This window comes from Globicephala melas, chromosome 14 (genome assembly GCF_963455315.2).
Source record: "Globicephala melas chromosome 14, mGloMel1.2, whole genome shotgun sequence".
Classification (NCBI taxonomy): domain Eukaryota; kingdom Metazoa; phylum Chordata; class Mammalia; order Artiodactyla; family Delphinidae; genus Globicephala; species Globicephala melas.
The window spans coordinates 40,083,295-40,107,842 of NC_083327.1; the positions used below are offsets into that span (position 1 = coordinate 40,083,295).

Genomic DNA, 24,548 nt, shown 5'->3' on the forward strand with positions numbered 1-24,548 from the left:
CTGTGTTTCATAACCCCTTTTCTCACAGCATCTTGATCTTACCACCTTCCTAAGAGATTTACCTGCTCTTCCGTCGTAATTATATCAGCTCAAACATCCATTTAGCTTAAAGAACAAGTACTAGAAACACAAAAATGAATGAGGGCAAAACAAAACAACCAACCAAAACAACAACAACAAAACTGCCCTGTCCTCAAGGAGGACTTTCTCCCTGTCTCCCTCTGCCTCCAACCACCCCATCACCGTACTCTTGCCCGGCCAAAAGATCCACAGCACCCAAGGCAAGGCTGCCAGATTTAGCAAATAAAAATACAGGATACCCCGTACATTATCTGACAACCCTATTCTCAGGTCATATTCCAACTTTTTACCTTCATACACCCACTCCACAACTTTAGTTACAATATTTTTGCCTTCTAAAACAATTTCTCTGGAGATATCTTAATTCTGTTTCTTGGTGGTGCTGGGAGTTTAAAAAAAGAATAAAAACAAAAGCAAACAAAACAGCAACCGTAACAACAACAAAAATTCCTTTAAAAACCTAAAAAGTCTTGCTCCCACGAATAGGCATGTGAGAAAAAGAGTAAGACTATACTCTTTCCAGAGGTAGATCCAGAAAGGAGAAATTTTCTGACAGGAAGTATATAAGCAGTCACATTAGAAAGGGAAAATGAACTCTCAGAAAAAAGGGTTACACTTAGCTTCAAAACGCCTTTGAATTTTATTTGTAACCAGAAGGAACCTCAGAGATCATCTACTTCAACCTTCTCAATTTATAAATGAGAAAACCAAAGACCTTAAGAGGTAAAATGACTTGTCCAACGTTACAAAACAGATCTTAGCTCCTTCCAATTTCTCATTCTCTGACCTCTTGCCCCAGATGATGTAAGGTTGCACCACTCACTGAACTGAGGAAAATCTTCCTCTTCATGTCCAGTGGGTGTCAGAGGACAAGTTCCTAATAACGTTGTTATGTCTAGCACAAGAGAAACGTATTCCTAGCATTTCAAGGTAGATTCTGAATTGATTTTCCCACAGAAAGATTGTTGTACACATTATTTTCAATATAGGTATAGGTATTATACCTATAGGTATTTTCAATGTAATAGGTATTTTCAATATAGTATTTATATTAACTAATAATACAATTTTACAACTCTCTAATAGTATTAGTCTACTCTTAAAATTCAAGTATATTATAGGTTAAATTTGGTGAGTTGTCTGCAAATCTAACCAAGCATATTGTTTCTGAGAACGTAAGTTCCAAGTTCTAAACCATTTTACAAGTTTTAAAATATAATTAATCCTATTGTAAGTTAGGAACTACCACTACACAAAGATTCAAAATTATAAACTGAATATGATAAACTAAAAACACAAGATTCTTCATTTTATAAAAATCTCCACCCTAGAGGTCACTTATTCTTAAAATTAGGTACTCAGGCACATTTAGCACAGGATATACTCTACATACACATTTTTATTAATATTTTACTGGAAAAATGAAAAGTCAAAAAGAATCAAACATATATCTACACTCATCTAATTTAGGGAAAAAAACCTTTAATGTACATTTTCATGAAGTGACCTGTAAGAAATAAGGAGAAAATTATTATCATTTCATAAACGAAAGGTTGACAATGTATGCATTATACAGTATTTAGTGCTAGTTCAAAAAATGTGTGGCTAAAGGAATTATGCCTGAACAGGTAAATGAAGTTCAAAGAACTTCCAAATACATTTTTTTTCTTTTCTCTTGAGATAAAGCTATAAGCTTTATGAATTAAAAATTTATTTGATAGATCTTTTAAAAAATGTCTATATGGTACATTAAATCAATGGATAGTCTTCATTCATTCATTTTATTTGTCCAATAAAAAATTAAACCTATACTATTTGCTAAACACTATGCTAGCAATTTCAGATTTATGACAATAAGCACTGGGTCAGTTCCTGTCCTCAAGAAGCTTAGAAAAACCTTGAGTAAACTGTACTTATCCAAGTAATAATGACAGCTAAATTTTAGTTGGTCATTTAAGAAAACATTAAAAATGTCATCAAATTAATTCTCAAAAATAGAAGCTATACAATAGTAACTTTAAAGACATTTGAATAGTCTTATTTATATGAAGTTTACCCACAAAGTAACTAAAAGCACTGTTTTGGTAAAAGTAATAATAATATATTTTAATAGTTTTTGCTATGAAAATTAACAGTTAATCCCACGATAATAAAATCAAAAGCTACTAGCTACTGTGATAATGAAAATCAAGCACTTGGAAATACCTTAAATTATTCTGACAATAAAGCAAAATGTATAATTAAATATAGTATTATATTTATACACCGTCTCTGAATATATAAATGGTTATTTACAAACCTGAATAATAAACAAAGTAGCTCCATATCACACCTCACAAATGATCAACGTATTTTCAATGTATTACAAAGTCAATGTATTATATTACACTACAAAAATCAATGTATTACAAATTCAAAATGTATTTTGAATTGTGTCATCTGCAAATTTTTCAATGAAAAAGGCCTTAATATTTTCTGGAGATTTTCTTTTTCACAAACTTAATTCAATATTCTACTTGTTTACTACCAAGTCATATAACTTTTTCATGAATATTAACTATACCTATATTTACAACTACATATATGTATTAACTATAATACCTATTAAATTTTCAATTATTAAAAACTTGATAGATGAGAAACATTCTTCAATTTACAGCCATATGTCTCCAAAGCAAAATTCAATGTAAATCATCCATTCTAACATGCCACAGAAATTCCTAATGACATTTTTCACTGTATTTTACACTGAAATATTTTCATCGTTCATTAGCTAAAATATTTAAATTTTCTTTGAAAGCGTCATGAAAACATATTTACTTAATTTATACATACTACTTAGTGGCATAAATGGGTTTATTTCCATTTACATATAAAGAAACCAAGACAAGGTGTCCATTTTGTAAACTGCAAGGTCATTTCCTAACAAGCAACTGATGCTACACCATCAAGTTATATTATATGTGCGCCACTTCCAAGTGCCATAAAACAATTACTGTATCTTAAAACAACTGCCTCTGCAATGTCTATGTGCAATTCCGTTTTACCAAGAGGGTTATGGCAACAATCTTAAACAAGAAAAGCTGGAAAGGGAGGATCACAAAAAGAAAAATAAAACACTTATTTTTGGTCGTGAATCGTTTATTTTTAAATAGTGGGATGTAAACAGTTTTTAACATAATAAATAACCAACAGTTGTTTCTTCCATGTTCAAAAAATATTTCATTTTCCAAGTAGATCGTGCAAAATTGTAGCCTACCCATCCTTGTAGACAGAAGTTGGAAAAATGAGAAGAAATTCTATAACAAGTAATTAAATACATGATATTGCAAAGAAAAGAACTGAATAAAAAGTAAAATTTAGATAAATTTAGGAAATGTTATGGCAGTTAAAACCCCATCTTAAATATTAAGTGCTTCCTTTCTTTCAACCGAAGGCTAGAACTGGCAATCAAATATTCCGCTACTGAAAAACAAATACAAAACTTCCCTTATTCAAAACTTGAGAAATTTTATATCAAATATTGGACATTAAAAAATACACTTTTCCTAACAGAAACTTAGAGCATAAGGGAAAAAACTGTTCCTGAGAGTTCAAAGACTGAGACTGAATCTGTAATTATGATACAGTGCTACCAACAATTAGGAAAATGAAAGTTATCTCCTATACAAATTAAATTTAAAACATTAGACGGGTTGAATAACCAATAAATCAATTACATCAATTACCGGACAGGAATAAGACTTAGCTAATACATGGATCTAACACCGACAACAAAAAAACAAAACAAAAAAACCTATATATAATCCTAGGCACACTTTACATAGAAAAGGACAGAATTAGACTGAGTCGTATTCAAGTATCTAGTCTATCTGGGGATTAGTTAATTAATCGGCTATAGGACAGGTTATGAATGTTCATGTCAGATGTGCTTTCTTTTCACCATTATTCCAGTTCATCATCCGCAAGTGCAAGAGAAGGCGTCAGAGTACCGAAGCTAGGGGGCATGCTACAGCAAGGGGAAAAGAAAAATGGGAAAGGTGCAATGGATGCTGCAGAGTTGAATAATTATCCGGGTGGCACAATGGGCGAGTCCTGCTGACATCGGAGCTGGGTGAGCAGCTCCCTAACTCTGCTCAAGGCACCCCCCTCCCCATAGCAGACATCGGAGGCTAGAACCGCGCTTGGCCTCCTCTTCTAGCGAAGAAAGAGATCCCCGCACTCGCTTTACCGTTGTCTCTTTAGACACAGACGCGCGGCGCAAAAACGCAAACGCACCAGCTGGCTTTACAGAGCCTCGGGCACGTATCTCGAGCGGGGCTTCTCCGGCACCGGGTGCCGCAGCCTCCCCCAGAGCGAGGAGGAACAGGGGCAGGCCGCGGGGGCAGGGGCTCTCAGGCGGTGGCACCTAAGTAAGACCCGCAGTCTCCCCGCCTACAGCAGCCTCGGGGCGGTCCCCGCAACCGAGCCCCAGGTGCGCCCGCCGGCCGCCGTGTCCCTGGGTACCCAGCCGGGCCGGCGGTCTGGCTGCCGAAGCTCTGGAAACCCGCGAATGGGGGTGGGGGCCGTCGCGGTGTAGGCGCGCCCATCCTCGCAACCTTTGCTGGGTTAGTGCTCCACGCACACCTCTCCGTTCTGGCCAGTGAGGAAGAGTTCCTCTCCTGGCACCCTGTCCCCCCCAAAAAAACAATTCCTAAGAGACTCGCGCTCACCGAGGAATCTTGAGGGGCTCTAGCCTTACCCCTTCTTCATGCTTCGGCGGTGGCCGCCGGTCCCTCTCAGCTCCAGGGACTCCACCTAGAGCCTCCAGGATTGTCAGGCTTCCCGGTGGAACCCGCTGTGGGCAGTGGCCGAGGTACCGGGCCACAAGGAACGCCGCCTGCGACGACCGCCGGTCACCGGACCCACCGTGTGCTCGACGCGCGAGCGAACAACACCGCGAGCCGCCGCCGCCGCCCCCCAGCTGCCCCCTCCCAGCGCGCGACTCTCCACAACCGGGCTCGAAGACCCGAGCCTGAAGCAGGGGGAACCGCAGGACTCTCGCCACCTAATCCCCCATCTTTCCCAAAAGGAGCTATTCCCCGCCAGTCAAGGTCTTCCCACTTATGATTCTCACTTTCCTCTTCAGCTCCCAGTGCCCAGGTGCATCTGTGGTGGGAAACTCAGCCCCCACCCACTCACTCATCAGTGGGGGAAATGAATATCTCTCTTCCCCCCCCCCTTTCCTGAGGCTTTATGGTATTGCCCAATCCTCAGTTTGGGGGAGGGGGACGGAGAGAACAGTGCTCGGCCAGGGAATGAGGAAAGATGATAGCCAATTGAATGAACCTACCATTCAGGGGCGGGGTCAAAGAGGGGCCTGCCCACCCCGCCACGCCCCCTTGACCTAAACTACAGTTCCCATCGTGCCTCTCCCACTTCCCGCCGCGCGGCACGCCGGAAGCGTAGCACTTCGAGGCCTCAAGGCATTTCGGAACTCGTAGTCTTTAATCTAGCCGCAAAGGTCCCGAAAGTTATAAGCTATTATAATTCTATTTCCCTAAGTAAATGTTTCAAAATTCCAAGTCCTGTTGTTCTTATTCTAATACTAATTAATCTACTGTAATGATTGTTTTAAAATATAAACGATTTCGTAGGAAAGGAGCTAAATAATGTGTGTCATGGCAATCTGTCAGGACCTGAAGCTACTCCTTCTTCCGCTAGGGCCTGGTCTCCGCAGAGTGTCTGTTGCCGTCATGTCGGCTGCGATCGAATCTCTGGCTGCTTCGTATGGTTCGGGTTCAGGGTCCGAATCGGACTCGGACAGTGAGGGTGGACGGTGTTCGCTGCCAGCCGCGGACTCCCTTATGCACTTGACTAAATCGTCTTCAGATAAGTCCTCTCTGGCAGTGGCGGTGGACTCCGCTCCGGAGGTGGCAGTTAAGGTAAGCGTTTTGGCTACTATTGCGGGGCTGGAATTGTCGGTTTCTGCTCCAGAATCCGACAGTAACTTGTTAGGCCCCGGGTCACCTCGTCCTCAGTCCTGAAAGGTAAGTGGCTAACGCTTGGATCTCTTCTTCTCCCTACATGCATCCTCCTTGGGAGAAGCTGGGAACTGGAAGTTCAGGACCGCCCTGCACTCCCTGCTCTCGCCTCCCACCTTCAGAAAGCAAGCGGGAAGAGGGGGTGAAATTTGAATTTATGGATTAGGATGTGGCCTGGATGGAGTAGGTGTAACAACATAAACAAAGGTAAATAAGGACTTCCCAAACTAGAGTATGTGCCCACACTTGAAGTGAGCTGTGGCCTGGCTTTGTTTTGTTTTTGACGTCAGAACTAAATTCTGATCCCGGCTCCACCACTTGTTTGAACTTGGGCAAGTTGTACAACGTCCTCAGTTTCCTCACCTGTACAATGGAGATATAATTTTAAAAGGACCTATCTATATGAGAGGACTATTGTGACGATTAAATGAAATGATAAAAATAAAGCTTGCAGCAGAGATCCTGGTATCTAATAAAAGTGCATATATAAGTCAAGACAGTGAGAAAAGGCCTTAGATTTAAGAAACAGTGTGCACGATCCCAATTGAGGAAAGTGACAGACGGAGAAATTGAGTTATATAGTTCCTTTAACAAATATTTATTGAACACATGTTACTTGCCAGGAACTGTTCTAAGGGCTGAAGACACAGAGGCAAACAAGCCAGACATCTTTGACATCATGATTGCGTACATTTTAGTGGAAGAGGCAGCCAATAAAATATGAGCAAATAAAGTGGTTACAGATTGGATTGAGTACTGTAAAGGAAAAAGAATTCCGTGAAATAGAGTTCAGTGATGAAGAATAAGCTAGGAGTATGACTTCTGTAGATTGGTCAGGGAAGTCCTCTTGCAAAAGCAGCTTTGAGGAACAGGAAAAAGCCAGCCAAGTGCACGATAAGGCAAGAGTTTCCCAGCAAAAGGAGACAGCAAGCCTTGAGATGGCAAAGAGCTTAGTGTGTTTGAAGAACTGAGGAAAGGTCTGTGTGTCTAGAGCTGGAGAAGAGCATCCACCAGTTGGTAGTAGAGGCCCAGTAGAGCCCAGTGGGGGTGATCAGGAGCTGAAGATGTGGTGACGGGAGGCAGTGTGCAAAAACTCCTTTGTATTTAAGATGTTTCCCAGTCTAGTGATAGTGATATACCTGAGTCTTTTACAGGCTTTTAGTGAGCTATTCATGGATTTTACTTTTTACTAATGTATATCGAGTATGAAAGAATGCTTAGGATCCTCCTACTTTTATAACAAAACAAACTCCCCAAACTTACACCCCTCCTCTAGCAGCCTCCTGAGTCTTCATTCTTTTCACAGCTCAGCTTTTTGGAGCTCTCTCACTTTATCTCATTTTCTCCTCAACTCAATGCAGCCTTGCCCTAGCCTCTTGGGAAACTTACTCTCCCTGAGTAATGTCACTGCCCTTCCAGTTGTCAAGTTCTGTCATCTGAGTTGAATATTTGCATCAAGTGACACTATTAAATAGTTCTTTTTTGAAACTTTCTTTCTTTTTGGCTTCCATGGGGCCATCCGCAGTCTTCTGATCCCCTGTTCTTCTGCCCTCCCTTTCAATATTAGTGTTTCCTGAAACTCTGTCCTTAGTCCCCCTTTTCACCCCTCATACCCTCCAGGCCTTCAACCTGCAGTGCTCCTGATGACTTACAGGTGAACACTGTGAAGTGGTTCGCACAGGCTCTGGAATCAAGACCGCCAGCATTCAAATCCTACCTCCAGCAGTTACCCAGATGGTGACCTTGGATAAATTAGGTGCTCGTGTCTAAGCTTTTTCTCATCTGTGAAGTAGGGATAACACTAGTAACTATCTCATGGAGTTCAAGACTTGTCATAAAGCATGTGCCAGGCACACCATCCTTATCCAATTCTAAACTCCTTGCTAGCTTCAGAACTATTGCCGTCTCTCCCAGAATAGCTCTCAGGCACTTCCAATCCAATGTGCTAAAAAATTGACATTTTCTTTCCCTCAGGATCTGCTTCACCTGTTTTTCCCATTTGGATTAATGACCCCACAACCCACCCATTAGTCCAAGCCAAGAACAGAGGGGTCTTCCTTTTCTCTTCCTTCTTCCTCAGCCCCTGAAGCTAGTCATTCAGCTGGTTCTAACATTTCTGCTTCATTAATTTCTCTCAAATCAACTCCTTCCTTTCCATTTTTACTGACACAGCCTTACTTCATATCTTCCTTACTTCTCTCAGGAGTCATTCTTGACTCCTCTTTCTTTCTGAACCCCTGCTATTGGGTAATGGGTCCTGTTCATTACCAGGACCCATTACCCAATAGTACCAATGATGTTTATCAAATCTCTCTTTCCTCTCTTTCCTCCTGCCACTGTTCAGATTCTTATAATTTTTCTTCAAGACAATTATAATAACCTTCTAACTGGTCTTTCTACTTCCTCCATTCTTGTCTCCCAGTTCCATACCCACTTTTCCCTTCACAATGCACTCAGAGTGGTCTTTCTAAATTACAGTGTTATCATATCACTTCCTTGCCCCAAGACATCCTATTGCCTGCTGGGTAATTTTTGAGTTCCTTATGAGACCTGCCATTCTCCCATGCTGAACACTCTACAAAGCACCCAAAGCCTATTTTCTTTTTTTCTCTCAAGTTTTTGCCCACGCTAGTCTCTCTGCATGGAGATCCCTTGCCTCATGCCTCCCCTCATCCCACCCCCGAAAACTCTACTGTCCTTCAGTCTCAGTGCACATATTTCCTCTGTCTACCGTAGCCCCCTTTCCACATCTCAGTTATAGCACTTGCCACATTGCTGTGATTTGTTAATTTTTTTCTTTCCCCTGGACCAGACCCTGGTGGCCAGAGATTGTTGTGTATATTTGTTTTCATGTCTTCAATGCCTAGTACACAAGATTAAGAGAAATACATTAGGTGAGAAAATGAATGAAAGAGTAAGTGAAAACCAAAGTCTTGAAAAAGCATGTATGTTGAGATTCAAGGTACATTGATTGGGTGGGAGTGAGAGGAAGTCTCTAAAACTCAGTTCAATCACTTCAAGTTATAAGTAAGATAATCCAGGAGGAAAGACTGAATAGGTATCAGAGGTCCATTAGAAGCAGAGCTGGGGCTAAACCCCACAGTGATCTGGTTTCTGTGATGAGAGAGTAAGGGATATTGATCATCGCTCGTTTGTTAATATGCTTTTTAAAAAGCTTACACCCAGTAAATTTAATGACAGAAAAATGTCCAGGGGAGGAGATGTGAAGCATACAAATAAGTTCATCTGTATTTGTCAAATTGTACTGTGACTAATAGCAAGCATTCTGGCAAAGTATGAACTTATGTAATGTTTTTAATCCATATCACTGAATACTAATGAGATTTCACGTACCTTATAGGTGATTTGATTTTATTTTTTGAAGTTATTGTTGGGTTGTCTTTTTCCTTTTGATCTGTAGGAGATCCTTATATATTCTGGATACTATCCCTTCGTCAATTATGTGTTGCAAATTTGTGGCTTGTTATGCATTGTGGTTCCTTTTCCTTGTTGGAGAAATTCTTCCTTTTCCCAAAGTCATAAAAATATCCTCCCATTTTGTCTTTTGAAAGCACTGTATTTTTGCTTTTTCCATTTAAGTCATGACTCCACATGGAATTAAGTTTTGTGTATGGTGTGAACATTTTTAATAATATAGCTCGATCTTTGGTAGGGCTGTTCTACCTCCCCCACCCCCACCCCACCTCCATCCTTTTTTGTTGTTATTCAAGAATGTCTTGGCTATTCTTGTCCCCTGTAACTCTGTATACGGTTTAGAATTAACATGTAAATTCTGCTAACACCGAGGTGGGATTTTGTTTGGAGTTGGGTTGACTCCTAGATCAATTTGAAGACAGTGTTATATCTGTTCATTCATTTAGGTCTTCTTTAGGTTTTTAATTTCTTTGAAAGTTTATAATTTTCTCTATCAGTATCTTGAACAGTTTTGTTGCAGATATTTCTAGGTGCATCTTAGTTTTATGCTATTATAATAATAAATTGTGTTATTTTTTCCATTATTTAATTTTTTGACTGATCTTACTACTTAAATAATGGTATCAGCTGCAAACATGAGAGTATTTTTTTCTTCCTTTCAGTCCTTTTTTCTTTTCTTTTTTTTCTTGCCTTGCCATGATTGCTAAGATCTCCAGAAAGATCAAAAATAAAAAGAGGGGAAAAGAATATATCAGGCAAATTCCAAGAAGAAGAAAATGGCATTGGTTGTATTAGGGTCAATAAAATAGACTTTAAAACAGAAAAAGGATCACTTCATAATGATACAAGGTTCAGTTCACAAAGAGGTACATAACAATTTTAAATTTATATGCACCTAATAATGTAAGCGCAAAATATTTAAGCAAAAGTTTTTATAGGGGCTTCCCTGGTGGCGCAGTGGTTGAGAGTCCGCCTGCCGATGCAGGGGACACGGGTTCGTGCCCCAGTCCGGGAAGATCCCACATGCCGCGGAGCGGCTGGGCCCGTGAGCCATGGCCGCTGAGCCTGCGCATCCGGAGCCTGTGCTCCGCAACGGGAGAGGCCACAACAGTGAGAGGCCCGCGTACCGCCAAAAAAAAGTTTTTATAACTATGAGAGAAACCGACAAATCTACAATTACAGCAGAAGATTTTAATATACCTCTTTCAATAATTGATAGAATAAGCAAAACAATATCAATGATGACACAGAAAATTCAAACAACGAAATTAGCAAACTGTATCTGAAGGGTATAAAGGACATGGCACTCAATGCAGAAAACTGTTTTCAAGCAGTAATAAAACATTTTTAAAAAACTGACCATATACTAGGCCAGGGATTGGCAAACTTTGGTAAAGGGCCAGATAGTAAATATTTGGGGCTGTGCAGGCCACATACAGTCTTTGTCACATCTTAATGTCTGTCTTTCCCTCTTTCTTTCTTTTTTTAAACAACCCTTTAAAATGTAAATATCTTACATTTACTTAGCTTGTTGGTACAAAAGCAGGCTGTGGGCTGGACATGGCCCAATAATTGTAGTTTGCCAACCCCTGTACTAGTCCATAAAATAAATCTCAATACATTTTAAGTCATATAATCACATTCTCTGACCACAGTGCATCTAAGCTAATCAGTCACAAAAAGATAAACTATAAAATTCCCACATTTGAAAATTATAAATTGTACTCAGTAAACCATGGGCCAAATTTTTAAAAACTAGAAAATATTTTGAACTAAACAATAAGAAAACAATGCTCATCGGAACTTACGAGGTGCAGCCATAGTAATAATTTTTTTTTCAAGTATAGTCTTAAATACACATAACAGTATAGAAGAAATGAGCATAGAATATCTTTCCATTTTTTGTATCTTTTCAATTTTTTTCATGAATATCTTATAGTTTTCAGTGTATGTATCTTTCACCTCCTTGTTTAAATTTGTTCCTAGATGTTTTATTGTTTTTCATGCTATTGTAAATTGGATTGTTTTCTTAATTTCTCTTTCTAGTGGTTCATTGTTAACATATAAAGCAACAGACTTTTGTATATTGATTTTGTACCCTGCAACTTTACTGAATTCATTTATTAGTTCTAATAGTTGTTTGGTGGAGTCTTTAGAGTTTTCTCTATATAAATGATGTCATCTGCCAGTAGTGACAGTTTTACTTCTTTTCCAATTTGGATGCTTTTTATTTCTTTTTCCTGCTTAAATTGCTCTGACTAGGACTTACAATACTATGTTTAATAAAAGTGGTGAAAGTGGGCATCTTGTCTTGTTCCTGATCTTAAAGGAAAATTTTTCATCTTTTTGCCATTGAGTATGATGTTAGCTGTGGGTTTGTCATATATGGCATTTATTATGTCGAGGTACATTCTGTCTATACCTGCTTTGTTGAGACTTTTTATAAGGAATGGGTATTGAACTCTGTCAGATGCCTTTTCTATGTCTATTGCGATGATGTTTATTCTTTGTTAATGTGCTGTATCACGTTGATTAATTTGCAGATGTTGAACCATCTTTGCATCCCTGGAATAAATCCTACTTGATCGTGGTGTCTGATCCTTTTATTGTATTGTTGAATTTGGTTTGCTGACATTTTGAGGATGTTTGCATTTAAGTTCTTCAGGAATATCGGCCTGTAATTTCCCTTTTTTGTGGTATCCTTGTCTGGTTTTGGTATCAGGGTAATGCTGGTCTCATAAAATGAATTTGGGAGCATTCACTCTTCTTCAGTTTTTTGGAAGAGTTTGAGAAGGATAGGTGTGAAACGTTTCAATATTTGGTAGCATACTGAAGCCTTCTGGTCCTGGAGTTTTATTCTTTGGGAGTTTTTTGATTACTGATTTCAGTCTCCTTACTAGTAATTGGTCAGTTCAGATTTCCATTTCTTCATGATTCAGTCTCGAAGATTGTATGTTTCTAGGAATTTATCCATTTCTTCTAGGTTGTCCAATTTGTTGGCATATAGGTGTTCATAGTAGTATCTTATAATCTTTTGTACTTTGGTATCAGTTGTAACTTCTCTCTCGTTTCTGATCTTATTTATTTCATCCTCTGTTTTTTCTTAGTGAATCTAGGTAAAGGTTTATCAATTTTGTTTATCTTTTCAAAGAACCAGCTCTTGTCTTTTTCTTTCTGTTGTCTTTTTAGTCTCTATTTCATTTATTTCCACTCTGATCTTTATTATGTCCTTCCTTCTACCAACTTTGGGCTTCATTTGTTCTTCTTTCCTAGTTCCTTTATGTGTAAAGTTACGTTGTTTATTTGAGGTTTTTCTTGTTTCTTGAGGTAATCCTATGTCTCTAATTTCCCTCTTAGAACTTCTTTTGCTGCATCCCATAGATTTTGGTATGTTGTATTTCCATTTTCATTTGTCTCAAGGTATTTTTCTTTTTAATTTCTATTTTGATTTCTTCATTGACCCATTGGTTGTTCAGTAGCATATTGTTTAATCTCCAAATATTTGTGGTTTTTCCAGTTTTCTTCTTTTAATTGATCTCTAGTTTCATACCATTGTGGTTGAAAAGATGCTTGATATGATTTCAGTCTTCTTAGGTGTATTGAGACTTATTTTGTGGCCTAACATATGATCTATCGTGGAGAATGTTCTGTGTGCATTTGAAAAGAATGTGTATTCTGCTGCTCTTGGATGGAATGTTCTGTATTTATCTATTAAGTCTATCTGGTATAATTATTGATTTTCTTTCTGGATGATCTGTCCATTAATGTAAGTGGAATATTAAAGTCCTCTACTATTATTGTATTCCTGTCAATTTCTCCCTTTAGGTCTGTTAATACTTGCTTTATATATTTAGGTGCTCCTGTGTTGGGTGCATAGATATATACAAATGTTATACCTTTTTGCTGGATTGACCCCTTTATCATGATGTAATGTCCATCTTTGTCTTTTATTACAGTCTTTTTCCTCTGTATTTGTTAAGGGCCAAACTCAAAAGATATCTTTATATGAATTTCTATTTTTTTCCTCAGCCAATTAAACTCCCATTATAGAAAGTCTGTTCATTTCTATTTTTTGGCAAAAAACCTGTAACATAAATTGATAGTTTGTAATAATGGTTGATATTTATGTCTTGTTTATAGTTTACGAAGTGCTTTCACATCCATTTTCTTATTTGTATAACAGTAAGAAATGTGAAAAGGACTAAAAGGTAAATATTATATGATTTTATTTTCAAATTACTTTGAATCAACAAAAGGTAACATATATAAACTTATTTGACTCATAGGGTACACTTTACTTACTGCATTTTAATTTTTATGGATAATGAAAGCTGAATAGAAATCCTTTGTAATTCTCTGGTAATTTCAATTGCATGCCTAATTGTTATTGAACTCCTCATGGGTATTAAAACAAGGTTATGGTGTTGTCCAACTTTTTCTAATTAAACATAAAATTAATAACTCTTCATTTTCTGAGGAGTTGTCCAGTTTGTTCTATAATTTTAGGAGGAGCCAGAGATGGGGACCTAGTTATATTTTCATTAGTTGCCACATTGCTTTTTAAGAGTAGTTCTTTTAAAATTGTATTTTGCATTTAAAACTTGATGTCTTGTGGTACTCTGTTCAAAATAATTCAAATTTAGAATATTTAAAATACCCTTAATCAGAAAGATCTGGTAAACCATATTAAAAAGTGGTTCTAACAACTGTATTCTAAAAAAGCCATTGGGGAAGTATGAACACGGCTAAGCCTCTTGTTGTTATAAGCAGTTTATCCTTATAAAAGAGAGAAAAGCATTTAATTTAGTTTTTATGCAGTTTAACTTTGTGGTACTTGGTTTTGCTACTGAGCCCTAGGTAGATACTCTAATCAATGAAGATTGGGGTATGCTTTCTAGGGTAATATAGGTGGCCCAGCATTTGAACCCCCTTCCTTAATAGTCTTAATGTAAACAGCATCCTTCCCTGCCTCCTACCTTCAGAAGCTGGAAACCCAGATTCTATCCTCCCAACTCCCTTTCAGCTAAGGTTTAGGACTATAATTTGGGCTCTCAGGCAGATGCACCCACCTAAATTCTAGTCTAAAGCTAATCCACAAAGAAGCAAAGAAAAAGAATATTTTAAGTGGCAGTGATGACTCCCAACACTAAAAGATTAAAAGAAAATTAAAAGATCATCTATGATCTTTGCTAGCTTCAGATCTATCATCATCTACTCCCAACATCTCCCACCAACTCCAAAATCTATCACCCATCACCCATTCTTGTCTTTGTAATCTCTGTTTCATCTCAGGGAGGATTCTCCTTCTCTTTTCAGAGGCTAGTTGGTTGTATCCTGGATTATCTCCCCTCTCACCTCTTCCAGAATGACCATACCTTTTTGATCATTCCCTCATTCTTATCGTATGTTTCTCGCTACTTGCTCCTTTCCTGTAGCTTATGATTGACTAAATCTTTGGCTTAGCCTTTTCTTTAAAAAGGAAAAAAGTAAACTGAATTTTACCCTGAAAATCCTTCAATCTGGTACCCCATCTTTTCTTCTTTACTGCCAGATGTCTTGAAAGAGCAAAAATATTGATGTCTTTTTTTTTTTTCTAAATCCTCGGTTATACCTCTGCCCCTTGCAACTGGCTCTCCATACTTCACCCTGCTACCAAAATTGCTCTGGCAAAGGTTTTCTGTGACATAATTGCCAATTTCAGTGATCTTTGGTCAGCCTTCATCCTCTTTAATTTCTCTAGGAATTTGACATATCTTTCTTCAGTTTAATTTAACAAATATTTATTGAACATGCACTTCATGCCCTGCATTCTACTGGGCAGTAAGACTATAAAATATAAGTAAAAGTCATGTGCAACAAATAATGTATCACAAGGGCTATTAGGAGTTATGTGTAACATCTCTTAGGACTGTGGATGAAAAAGCATTTTTCCTGAGCCAAGAGGCGGGGCGGTATCAGGGAAAAGAAGAAGATGACATATTATCAGATAGCAAAGGGAAATGCATAAGGAACAAAGTAACATTGCCAACAACACAGGAAGCATGAAAGTGCTTGATATTTTAAAAAGTCAGCAATTAGTCTAATACAGCAAAAATGGGGGTATGTTAAAGCAGATAAGGACATACTATAATAGACCAGGCAAGATATGAAGTCTGAACTAGGATGGTGGAGAAGGGAAGGTGGGAGTAGGGTTGCTAGAGAAATATTTTAGGGGTAGAATCAGTAAGACTCAGTGCCTAATTTGTTCGTGTGTGACAGTGGAGTCATGGGGAAATGGTATCTTGTGTTTTGGACATACCAAGGTGTTTGATGCTGTGGAATATCCATATAATGAAGTTCAGTAGGCTGTTAGATATGTGGATACAGAGGCTAGGTATGGTCAAGGCTGCAGATAAAAATTTGGGCTGGAAATTGAAGTCAAGAGATAAGATAAAGATGTGGAAAAATCTGAAACAAGAGAGGAAGGAAGTTTAAGAGAGTCAGACCTGAAGGACTCTATCTTTGTAAAGTAGAGAAACTAAGTCACCTGCTTTGGTGGGGGGTGTTTTAATAGTGACAAAATTTTGGAACAATAACTGTGTGCCTATAGTATTACTTTTCCTGTCAGTTTTCTATCTTTGGTCATTACCTGGTCTAACTCTATGAGATCTTCATTTGTCAGTGGCATTGCTTCTTCTCCAGCATCACTGTCAACTTCATGCTTTTCTACCTGTTTTGCAAAATTTGCGATGTTACTTTGCATTATCTTTGCATTATGTTTACAGATATATCCTACATCTGCAAGTGGCCAACAAAGATGGTGACATGATAGGAATAGTTCTAGGGGGTTAAGGCCACATTCGTGCATACAAAATCCAACTTCTATAGCTTTTCTTTTTTTTTTTTAACATCTTTATTGGAATATAATTGCTTTACAGTGTTGTCTTACTTTCTGCTATATAACAAAGTGAATCAGCTATATGTATACCTATATCCCCATATCCCCTCCCTCTTGTTCCTCCCTCTGACCCTCCCTATCCCACCCCTCTAGGTGGTCACAGAGCACTGAGCTGACCTCTCTCTGCTATGCAGCTGCTTCCCACTAGCTATCTATTTTACATTTGGTAGTGTATACGTCAGTGCTACTGTCTCACTTCATCCCAGCTCACCCTTCCCCCTCCCCGTGTCCTCAACTCCATTCTCTACGTCTGCATCTTTATTCCTGTTCTGCCCCTAGGTCCATCAGAACCATTTGGTTTTTTTAGATTCCATATATATGTGTTAGCATACGGTACTTGTTTTTCTCTTTCTGACTTACTTCACTCCGTATGACAGACCCTAGGTCCATCCACCTCACTACAAATAACTCAATTTCGTTTCTTTTTATGGCGGAGTAATATTCCATTGTACATATGTGCCACATCTTCTTTATCCATTCATCTGTCGATGGACACTTAGGTTGCTTCCATGTCCTGGCTGTTGTAAATAGTGCTGCAGTGTATATCCTGAGAAAACCATAATTCATAAAGAGTCATGTACCACAGTGTTCATTGCAGCTTTGTTTTTTTGATATTGAGTTGCATGAGCTGCTTGTATATTTAGGAGATTAATCTTTTGTTAGTTGCTTTGTTTGCAAATATTTCCTCACATTCTGAAGATTGTCTTTGCATCTTATTTATGGTTTCCTTTGCTGGGCAAAAGCTTTTAAGTTTCATTAGGTCCCATTTGTTTATTTGTGTTTTTATTTCCATTTCTCTGGGAGGTGTGTCAAAAAGGATCTTGCTGTGATTGATGTCATAGAGTGTTCTGCCTATGTTTTCCTCTAAGTTTTACAGTGAGTGGGCTTACATTTAGATCCTTAATCCATTTTGATTTTATTTTTTGGGTATGGTGTTAGGAAGTGATCTAATTTCATTCTTTTACATGTAGTTCTCCAGTTTGCCCAGCACCACTTATTGAATAGGCTGTCTTTTCTCCATTGTATAGTCTTGCCTCCTTTGTCAAAGATAAGGTAACCGTATGTGCGTGGGTTTATCTCTGGGCTTTCTATCCTGTTCCCTTGATATGTATTTCTGTTTTGGTGCCAGTACCATACTGTCTTGATTACTGTAGCTTTGTAGTATAGTCTGAAGTCAGGGAGCCTGATTCCTCCAGCTCCGTTTTTCTTTCTGAAGATTGCTTTGGCTATTTGGGGACTTTTGTGTTTCCATACAAATTGTGAAACTTTTTGTTCTAGTTCTGTGAAAAATGCCAGTGGTAGTTTGATAGGGATTGCATTGAATCTGTAGATTGCTTTGGGTAGTAGAGTCATTTTCACAATGTTGATTCTTCCAATCCAAGAACATGGTGTATCTCTCCATCTGTTTGTATCATCTTTAATTTCTTTCATCAGTGTCGTATAGTTTTCTGCATACAGGTCTTTTGTCTCCTTAGGTAGGTTTATTCCTAGGTATTTTATTCTTTTTGTTGCGGTGGTAAATGGGAGTGTTTCCTTAATTTCTCTTTCAGATTTTTCGTTGTTAGTGTAGGAATGCAGGAGATTTCTGTGCATTAATTGTGTATCCAGCTACTTTACCAAATTCATTGATTAGCTCTAGTAGTTTTCTGGTAGCATCTTTAGGATTCTCTATGTATAGTATCATGTCATCTGTAAACAGTGACAGTTTCACTTCTTTTCCGATTTGGATTCCTATTATTTATTTTCTTCTCTGATTGCCTTGGCTAAAACTTCCAAAACTATGTTGAATAATAGTGGTGAGAGTGGGCAACCTTGTCTTGTTCCTGATCTTAGAGGAAATGGTTTCAGTTTTTCACCACTGAGAATGATGTTGGCTGTGGGTTTGTCATATATGGCCTTTATTATGTTGAGGTAGGTTCCCTCTATGCCTACTTTTTGGAGAGTTTTTATCATAACTGGTTGTTGAATTTTGTCAAAAGTTTTTTCTGCACCTGTTAAGATTATCGTATGGTTTCTTTCCTTCAATTCGTTAATATGGTGTATCACATTGATTGATTTGCGTATATTGAAGAATCATTGCATTTCTGGGATAAACCCCATTTGATCATGGTTCATGACCCTTTTAATGTGCTGTTGGATTCTGTTTGCTAGTATTTTGTTGAGGATATTTGCATCTATGTTCATCAGTGATATTAGCCTATAGTTTTCTTTTTTTGTGACGTCTTTGGTTTTGGTATCAGGGTGATTGTGGCCTCGCAGATTGAGTTTGGGAGTGTTCCTCCCTTTGCTACATTTTGGAAGAGTTTGAGAAGGATAGGTGTTAGCTCTTCTCTAAATGTTTACTGGTAAAGCCATCTGGTCCTAGGCTTTTGTTTCTTGGAAGATTTTTAATCACAGTTTCAATTTCAGTGCTTGTGATTGGTCTGTTTAAATTTTCTATTTGTTCCTCGTTCAGTCTCAGAAGGTTGTGCTTTTCTAAGAATTTGTCCATGTCTTCCAGGTTGTCCATTTTATTGGCATATAGTTGCTTGTAGTAATCTCTCGTGATCCTCTGTATTTCTGCAGTGTCACTTCTCCTTTTTCGTTTCTAATTCTGTTGATTTGAGTCTTCTCCCTTTTTCTCATGAGTCTGGCTAATGGTTTATCAATTTTGTTTATCTTCTCAAAGAACTAACTTTTAGTTTTATTGATCTTTGCTATTGTTTTCTTTGTTTCTTTTTCATTTATTTCTGGTCTGAACTTTATGATTTCTTTCCTTCTGCTAACTTTGGCATTTTTTTGGTTCTTTTTTCTCTAACAGCTTTAGGTGTAAGGTTAGGTTCTTTATTTGAGATTTTTCTTGTTTCCTGAGATAGGATTGTATTGCTATAAATTTCCCTCTTAAAACTGCTTTTGCTGTATCCCATAGGTTTTGGGTCGTCGTGTTTTCACTTTGTTTCTAGGTATTTTTTGATTTCCTTTTTGATTTCTTAAGTGATCTCTTGGTTATTTAGCAGCATATTGTTTAGCCTCCATAGGTTTGTATTTTTTACAGATTTTTTCCTGTAATTGATATCTAGTCTCATAGGGTTGTGGTCAGAAAAGATACTTGACATGATTTCAACTTTCTTAAATTTACCAAGGCTTGATTTGTGACCCAAGATATGATCTATCCTGGAGAATGTTCCATGAGCACTTGAGAAGAAAGTGTTTTTTTAGGATGGAATGTCTTGTAAACATCAATTAAGTCCATCCAGTCTAGTCTGTCACTTAAAGCTTGTGTTTCCTTATTTATTTTCATTTTGGTGATCTGTCCATTGGTGAAAGTGGGGTTTAAAGTCCACTACTATGATTGTGTTACTGTCAGTTTCCCTTTTTATGGCTCTTAGCGTTTGCCTTATGTATTGAGATGCTATGTTGGGTGCAAAAATGTTTACAATTGTTATATCTTCTTCTTGGATTGATCCCTTGATCATTATGTAGTGTCCTTCTTTGTCTCATCTTTATTTTAAAGTCTGTTTTGTCTGATATGATTATTGCTACTCCAGCTTTCTTTTGATTTCCATTTGCATGGAATATCTTTTTCCATCCCCTTACTTTCAGTCTGTATGTGTCCCTAGGTCTGAAGTGGGTCTCTTGTAGACAGCATATATACAGATCTTGTTTTTGTATCCATTCAGCCAGTCTATGTCTTTTGGTTGGAGCATTTAATCCACTTACATTTAAGGTAATTATCAATATGTATGTTCCTATGACCATTTTCTTAATTGTTTGGGGTTTGTTTTTGTAGGTCTTTTCCTTCTCTTGTGTTTCCTGCCTAGAGAAGTTCCTTTTGCATTTGTTGTAAAGCTGGTTTGTTGGTGCTGATTTCTCTTAACTTTTGCTTGTCTGTAAAGGTTTTAATTTCTCTGTGAAATTTGACTGAGATCCTTCCTGGGTAGAGTAATCTTCGTTGTAAGTTTTTCCCCTTCATCACTTTAAATATGTCCTGCCACTCCCTTCTGTCTTGGAGTTTCTGCTGAAAGATCAGCTGTTAACCTTATGGGGATTCCCTTGTATGTTATTTCTTGCTTTTCTCTTGCTGCTTTTAGTATTTTTTCTTTGTATTTAATTTTTGATAGTTTGATTAGTATGTGTCTTGGCGTGTTTCTCCTTGGATTTATCCTGTATGGGACTCTCTGTGCTTCCTGGACTTGATTTCCTTTTCCATGTTAGGGAAGTTTTCAACTATAATCTCTGCAAATATATTCTCAGACCCTTTCTTTTTCTCTTCTTCTGGGACCCCTATAATTCGAATCTTGATTCATTTAATATTGTCCCAGAGGTCTCTTAGGCTGTCCTCAATTCTTTTCGTTCTTTTTTCTTTATTCTGCTCTGCGGCAGTTATTTCCACTCTTTTATCTTCCAGGTCACTTATCCGTTCTTCTACCTCAGTTATTCTGCTATTGATTCCTTCTAGAGAATTTTAAATTTCATTTATTGTGTTGCTCATCATTGTTTGTTTGCTTTTTGGTCCTTCTAGTTCCTTGTTAAACGTTTCTTGTGTTTTTTCCATTCTATTTCCAAGATTTTGGATCGTCTTTTCTATCATTACTCTGCATTCTTTTTCAGGTAGACTGCCTATTTCCTCTTCATTTGTTTGGTCTGGTGGGTTTTTACCTTGCTGCTTCATCTGCTGTGTATTTCTCTGTCTTCTCATTTTGTTTAACTTACTGTGTTTGGGGTCTCCTTTTCGCAGGCTGCAGGTTTGTAGTTCCCATTGTTTTTGGTGTCTGCCCCCAGTGGGTGCAGTTGGTTCAGTGGCTTGTGTAAGCTTCCTGGTAGAGGGGACTCGTGCCTGTGTTCTGGTGGGTGGGGCTGGATCTTGTCCTTCTGGTCAGCAGAGCCATGTCCAATGGTGCATTTTGGGGTGTTTGTGAACTTAGTATGACTTTAGGCAGCCTCTCTGCCAATGGGTGGGGTTGTGTTCCTGTCTTGCTAGTTCTTTGGCATGGGGTGTCTAGCACTGGAGCTTGCAGGCCGTTGGGTAGAGCTGGGTCTTAATGTTGAGACGGAGATCTCTGGGAGAGCTCTCGCCGACTGATATTACATGGGGCTGGGAGGTCTCTGGTGGTCCAATGTCCTGGACTTGACTCTCCCACCTCAGAGGCTCAGGCCTGACACCCGGCCAGAGCACCAAGACCCTGCCAGCCACATGGCTCAGAAGAAAAGGAAGAAAAATAGGAAAAAAAAAAGAACAACTAACAGATAGAACCCCAAACCAAATGGTAAAAGCAAAACTAAACAGACAGAAATCACAGAAATAAACATACACACACACTCATAACAAGAAAACAAACAAATAAACAAAAAAAACAACGAACAGTCAGAACCCTAGGACAAATGGTAAAAGCAAACCTAAACAAACAATATCACACAAAGAAACATACACATACACACTATAGACCAGGGCTTCAGAATATCTGGTCCTTTTTCAAACTTCTCTCTGTTCCTCTGTGAAAGGACTTCATGGTCAATTTGCTTAGACTTTGGTTCTCAGCCTGCAACTTTGGAATCACGTGGGAAGCTTGAACCAATGCCGGGCCTCACTCGGGAGGAATTAAATGAGAAAATATGAGGTGAGGCCTGGCATGAAACTTCTTTAAAGCTTCCTGCTGGACTCCACCAGTCTATGGAGGCCAGCTTATACTTTAATAGAGGGAGGTAGACAATTAATACATGTCAGGTGATGATAAATATAATAGAGAACAATAAAGCAAGGTAAGGGGAAAGTAGGAAAACTGTGCAGAGACCTGAAAGGAGAGAGAACAGTCATGTGGGTATCCAGAGAAAGAACATTCCAAGAAGAGGAAACAGTAAGTGTGGAGACCCCAAAGCAGGACTGTCTTTTGGTGTATTCCTAGAATAACAAATGAGCCAGTGAGGCTGGAGTAAAGTGAGCACAGGCACAGGGCTAGGTGAAGACAGAAGTTAGTAGGGGCAAGGGACATATTTGGAGGGTAAATTCTCTCAACCAGTTAGATTCAGACTTCTTCAGTTTATAATAGTGATTTTGTAACTTAAGCTTTCCTGAAATACAACCCATAGATGATATATAACTTCCTTAAGAATTTCAAAATATAACTTGAATACCCTAAATTAAATTTTGTAAAGCAACTTTATATCATGTTTGATATGTAAATTAAACATGTACTAATAACATGTTTTTATTAGTAAATGCTCAGGCAGGACAATACAGGAAGATAAAAATGGCTTATAAAACTACCCTTGGGAGCCATACTTTCTGAAAACAACTGGTAATGAGCCCTGTAGTTCTTTGTAAGGCCCCTACCCTAAATGGGGAAGCTACCGGAGGGTTTAGAGTGAACGAGTAACATAATTGGACTAATATTTTAAAAGAATCACACTGGCCTCTGTGTGGAGTGAGGCTGTGGGTAGACAAGGGCAGAAGCAGGGAGACCAGTTAGGAGGCTATTACAGTAACAGGTGCAAAATGATAAACTGGACTGAGGTGATAGTGAAAGAGGACTTGAGAAGTGGTTGAACTCTGGGTGTTCATAGAAGGCAGAGGATTTGCTGATGGGTTGGATATACAACGTGAAAGAAAGAGGAGTCAAGGATAACTGTGGCAGTTTTCGCCTGAACACATGTAAGGGTGGGATAGTGGTTAATTTAGAGGAGGGTAGAAGGAGTCACTGGGGAAGGGAGAACAGAAGTTCCCTTTTTGGATATATTAAGTTTGAGATGTCTGTTAGACATCCTGGGAGAAAAGATGTTGAGTTGAAGCTCAGATATATAAATCCCTAGAGTTCAAGGGAGAGATCCAGGCCAGAAAATTGTTATATTGTATGTATTGCATGTATTGTTTATGTGGTGGGGCTACACAAAAGATAGACTACCAGTGATTCTCTAGTGGAGATGAGATTTTTATGTTCATTAAGTTAGGGGATGAATTTAATAGTCGATGTAGATTGTTAGACTTTAGATTTAGAAGATTTGGGCCCTGCCACCTCCTTTTGTTTCTTCTGCAGTCCCTAAGCAGGTCCATCTGGGTACATATCTAATACGGTCTGCTGAATAAAGGAGTGCTTCTCCTGAATTTGGAACCAGAAGATCAGGTCTTTTGAGTTCATAAAAAAGAGCTGGACTCTCTTACTTTAAGGCTTTGAGTAGTATTAACTTACTTAGAAATTTTAATTTGTTCAGATGGAATAAAGTCAATGTTTTGGGGGGGGTTTTTTTGCGGTACGCGGGCCTCTCACTGCTGTGGCCTCTCCCGCTGCGGAGCACAGGCTCCGGACGCACAGGCTCAGCGGCCATGGCTCATGGGCCCAGCCGCTCCGCGGCATGCGGGATCTTCCCGGACCGGGGCACGAACCCGTGTCCCCTGCATCGGCAGGCGGACTCTCAACCACTGCGCCACCAGGGAAGCCCAAAGTCAATGTTTTTGAAGGAAAGAATTTTTGTTATGCATTCTAACCTCTATAACTGTTTATATTACTTTTATTAGTCTTCGATTATTAGACCTATATATAATTCTATACATTAATATATAGAATTTTATACTAATCACATAGCACTAGTGTAATCTTCATAAAAGTGATGTTAAAATGGCTAGTGTGACCTTAATGTAGTTTCTAAAATACAGTAAATACTTGTCGTATCTTTCTCGTTTGTTTGGTTTTCTTGTAGGAAGATTTGGAGACTGGAGTTCACCTTGACCCTGCTGTCAAAGAGGTTCAGTATAATCCTACCTATGAGACCATGTTTGCTCCTGAGGTAAGAAAACGTATTATAGTTAAGAGTGTCTTTTGCTTTACAGTATTTAAATTATACATACGTAGATAAACAGTTGGTGAATTTTTCAATGTTTTCTGATGAAAGTATACTACTTAAACTGTTAGAAAATATATCCTGTTATATGTTAGTTATATCTCAATTAAAAAAAGAAAGGAAAAGATATCCTTCTCTTCTCCAAAAGTTGAATAGTATGCTTTTGTAAGAATATCTAATTCTTAGATGCAAACTTAATTAACATCTTCCTCTCAATTTTGATAAGGGAGTATTACAAGTTAACCATGAGGGAAAAAATT

General features: G+C 38.4%; 2 protein-coding genes across 6 annotated transcripts in view; one reads left to right on the forward strand and one right to left on the reverse strand.

Annotated features, from left to right (window-relative positions):
• The window catches only part of WASF1 (WASP family member 1), a 94,287-nt gene extending 88,938 nt beyond the window's left edge, over positions 1 to 5,349 (reverse strand). For 2 of the 4 annotated variants that reach the window (XM_030882837.2, XM_060283566.1), the window contains exon 1: positions 4,794 to 5,348. The gene's annotated coding sequence lies outside the window, so the exon portion shown is untranslated. Of the gene's footprint in view, positions 1 to 4,793 lie in introns of all 4 variants that reach the window. The other 2 variants (XM_060283568.1, XM_060283567.1) reach the window with 2 other exon arrangements.
• A 441-nt stretch (positions 5,350 to 5,790) lies between these two features.
• The window catches only part of CDC40 (cell division cycle 40), a 54,854-nt gene continuing 36,096 nt past the window's right edge, over positions 5,791 to 24,548 (forward strand). Inside the window, exons 1-2 of one of the 2 annotated variants that reach the window (XM_030882836.2) lie at positions 5,791 to 6,005; positions 24,148 to 24,234. In XM_030882836.2, coding sequence (XP_030738696.1) covers positions 5,817 to 6,005; positions 24,148 to 24,234 — 276 coding nt within the window. In that variant the 5' untranslated portion in view covers positions 5,791 to 5,816. Of the gene's footprint in view, positions 6,006 to 6,203; positions 6,312 to 24,147; positions 24,235 to 24,548 lie in introns of those variants that run through there. The other variant, XM_060283570.2, reaches the window with a different exon arrangement.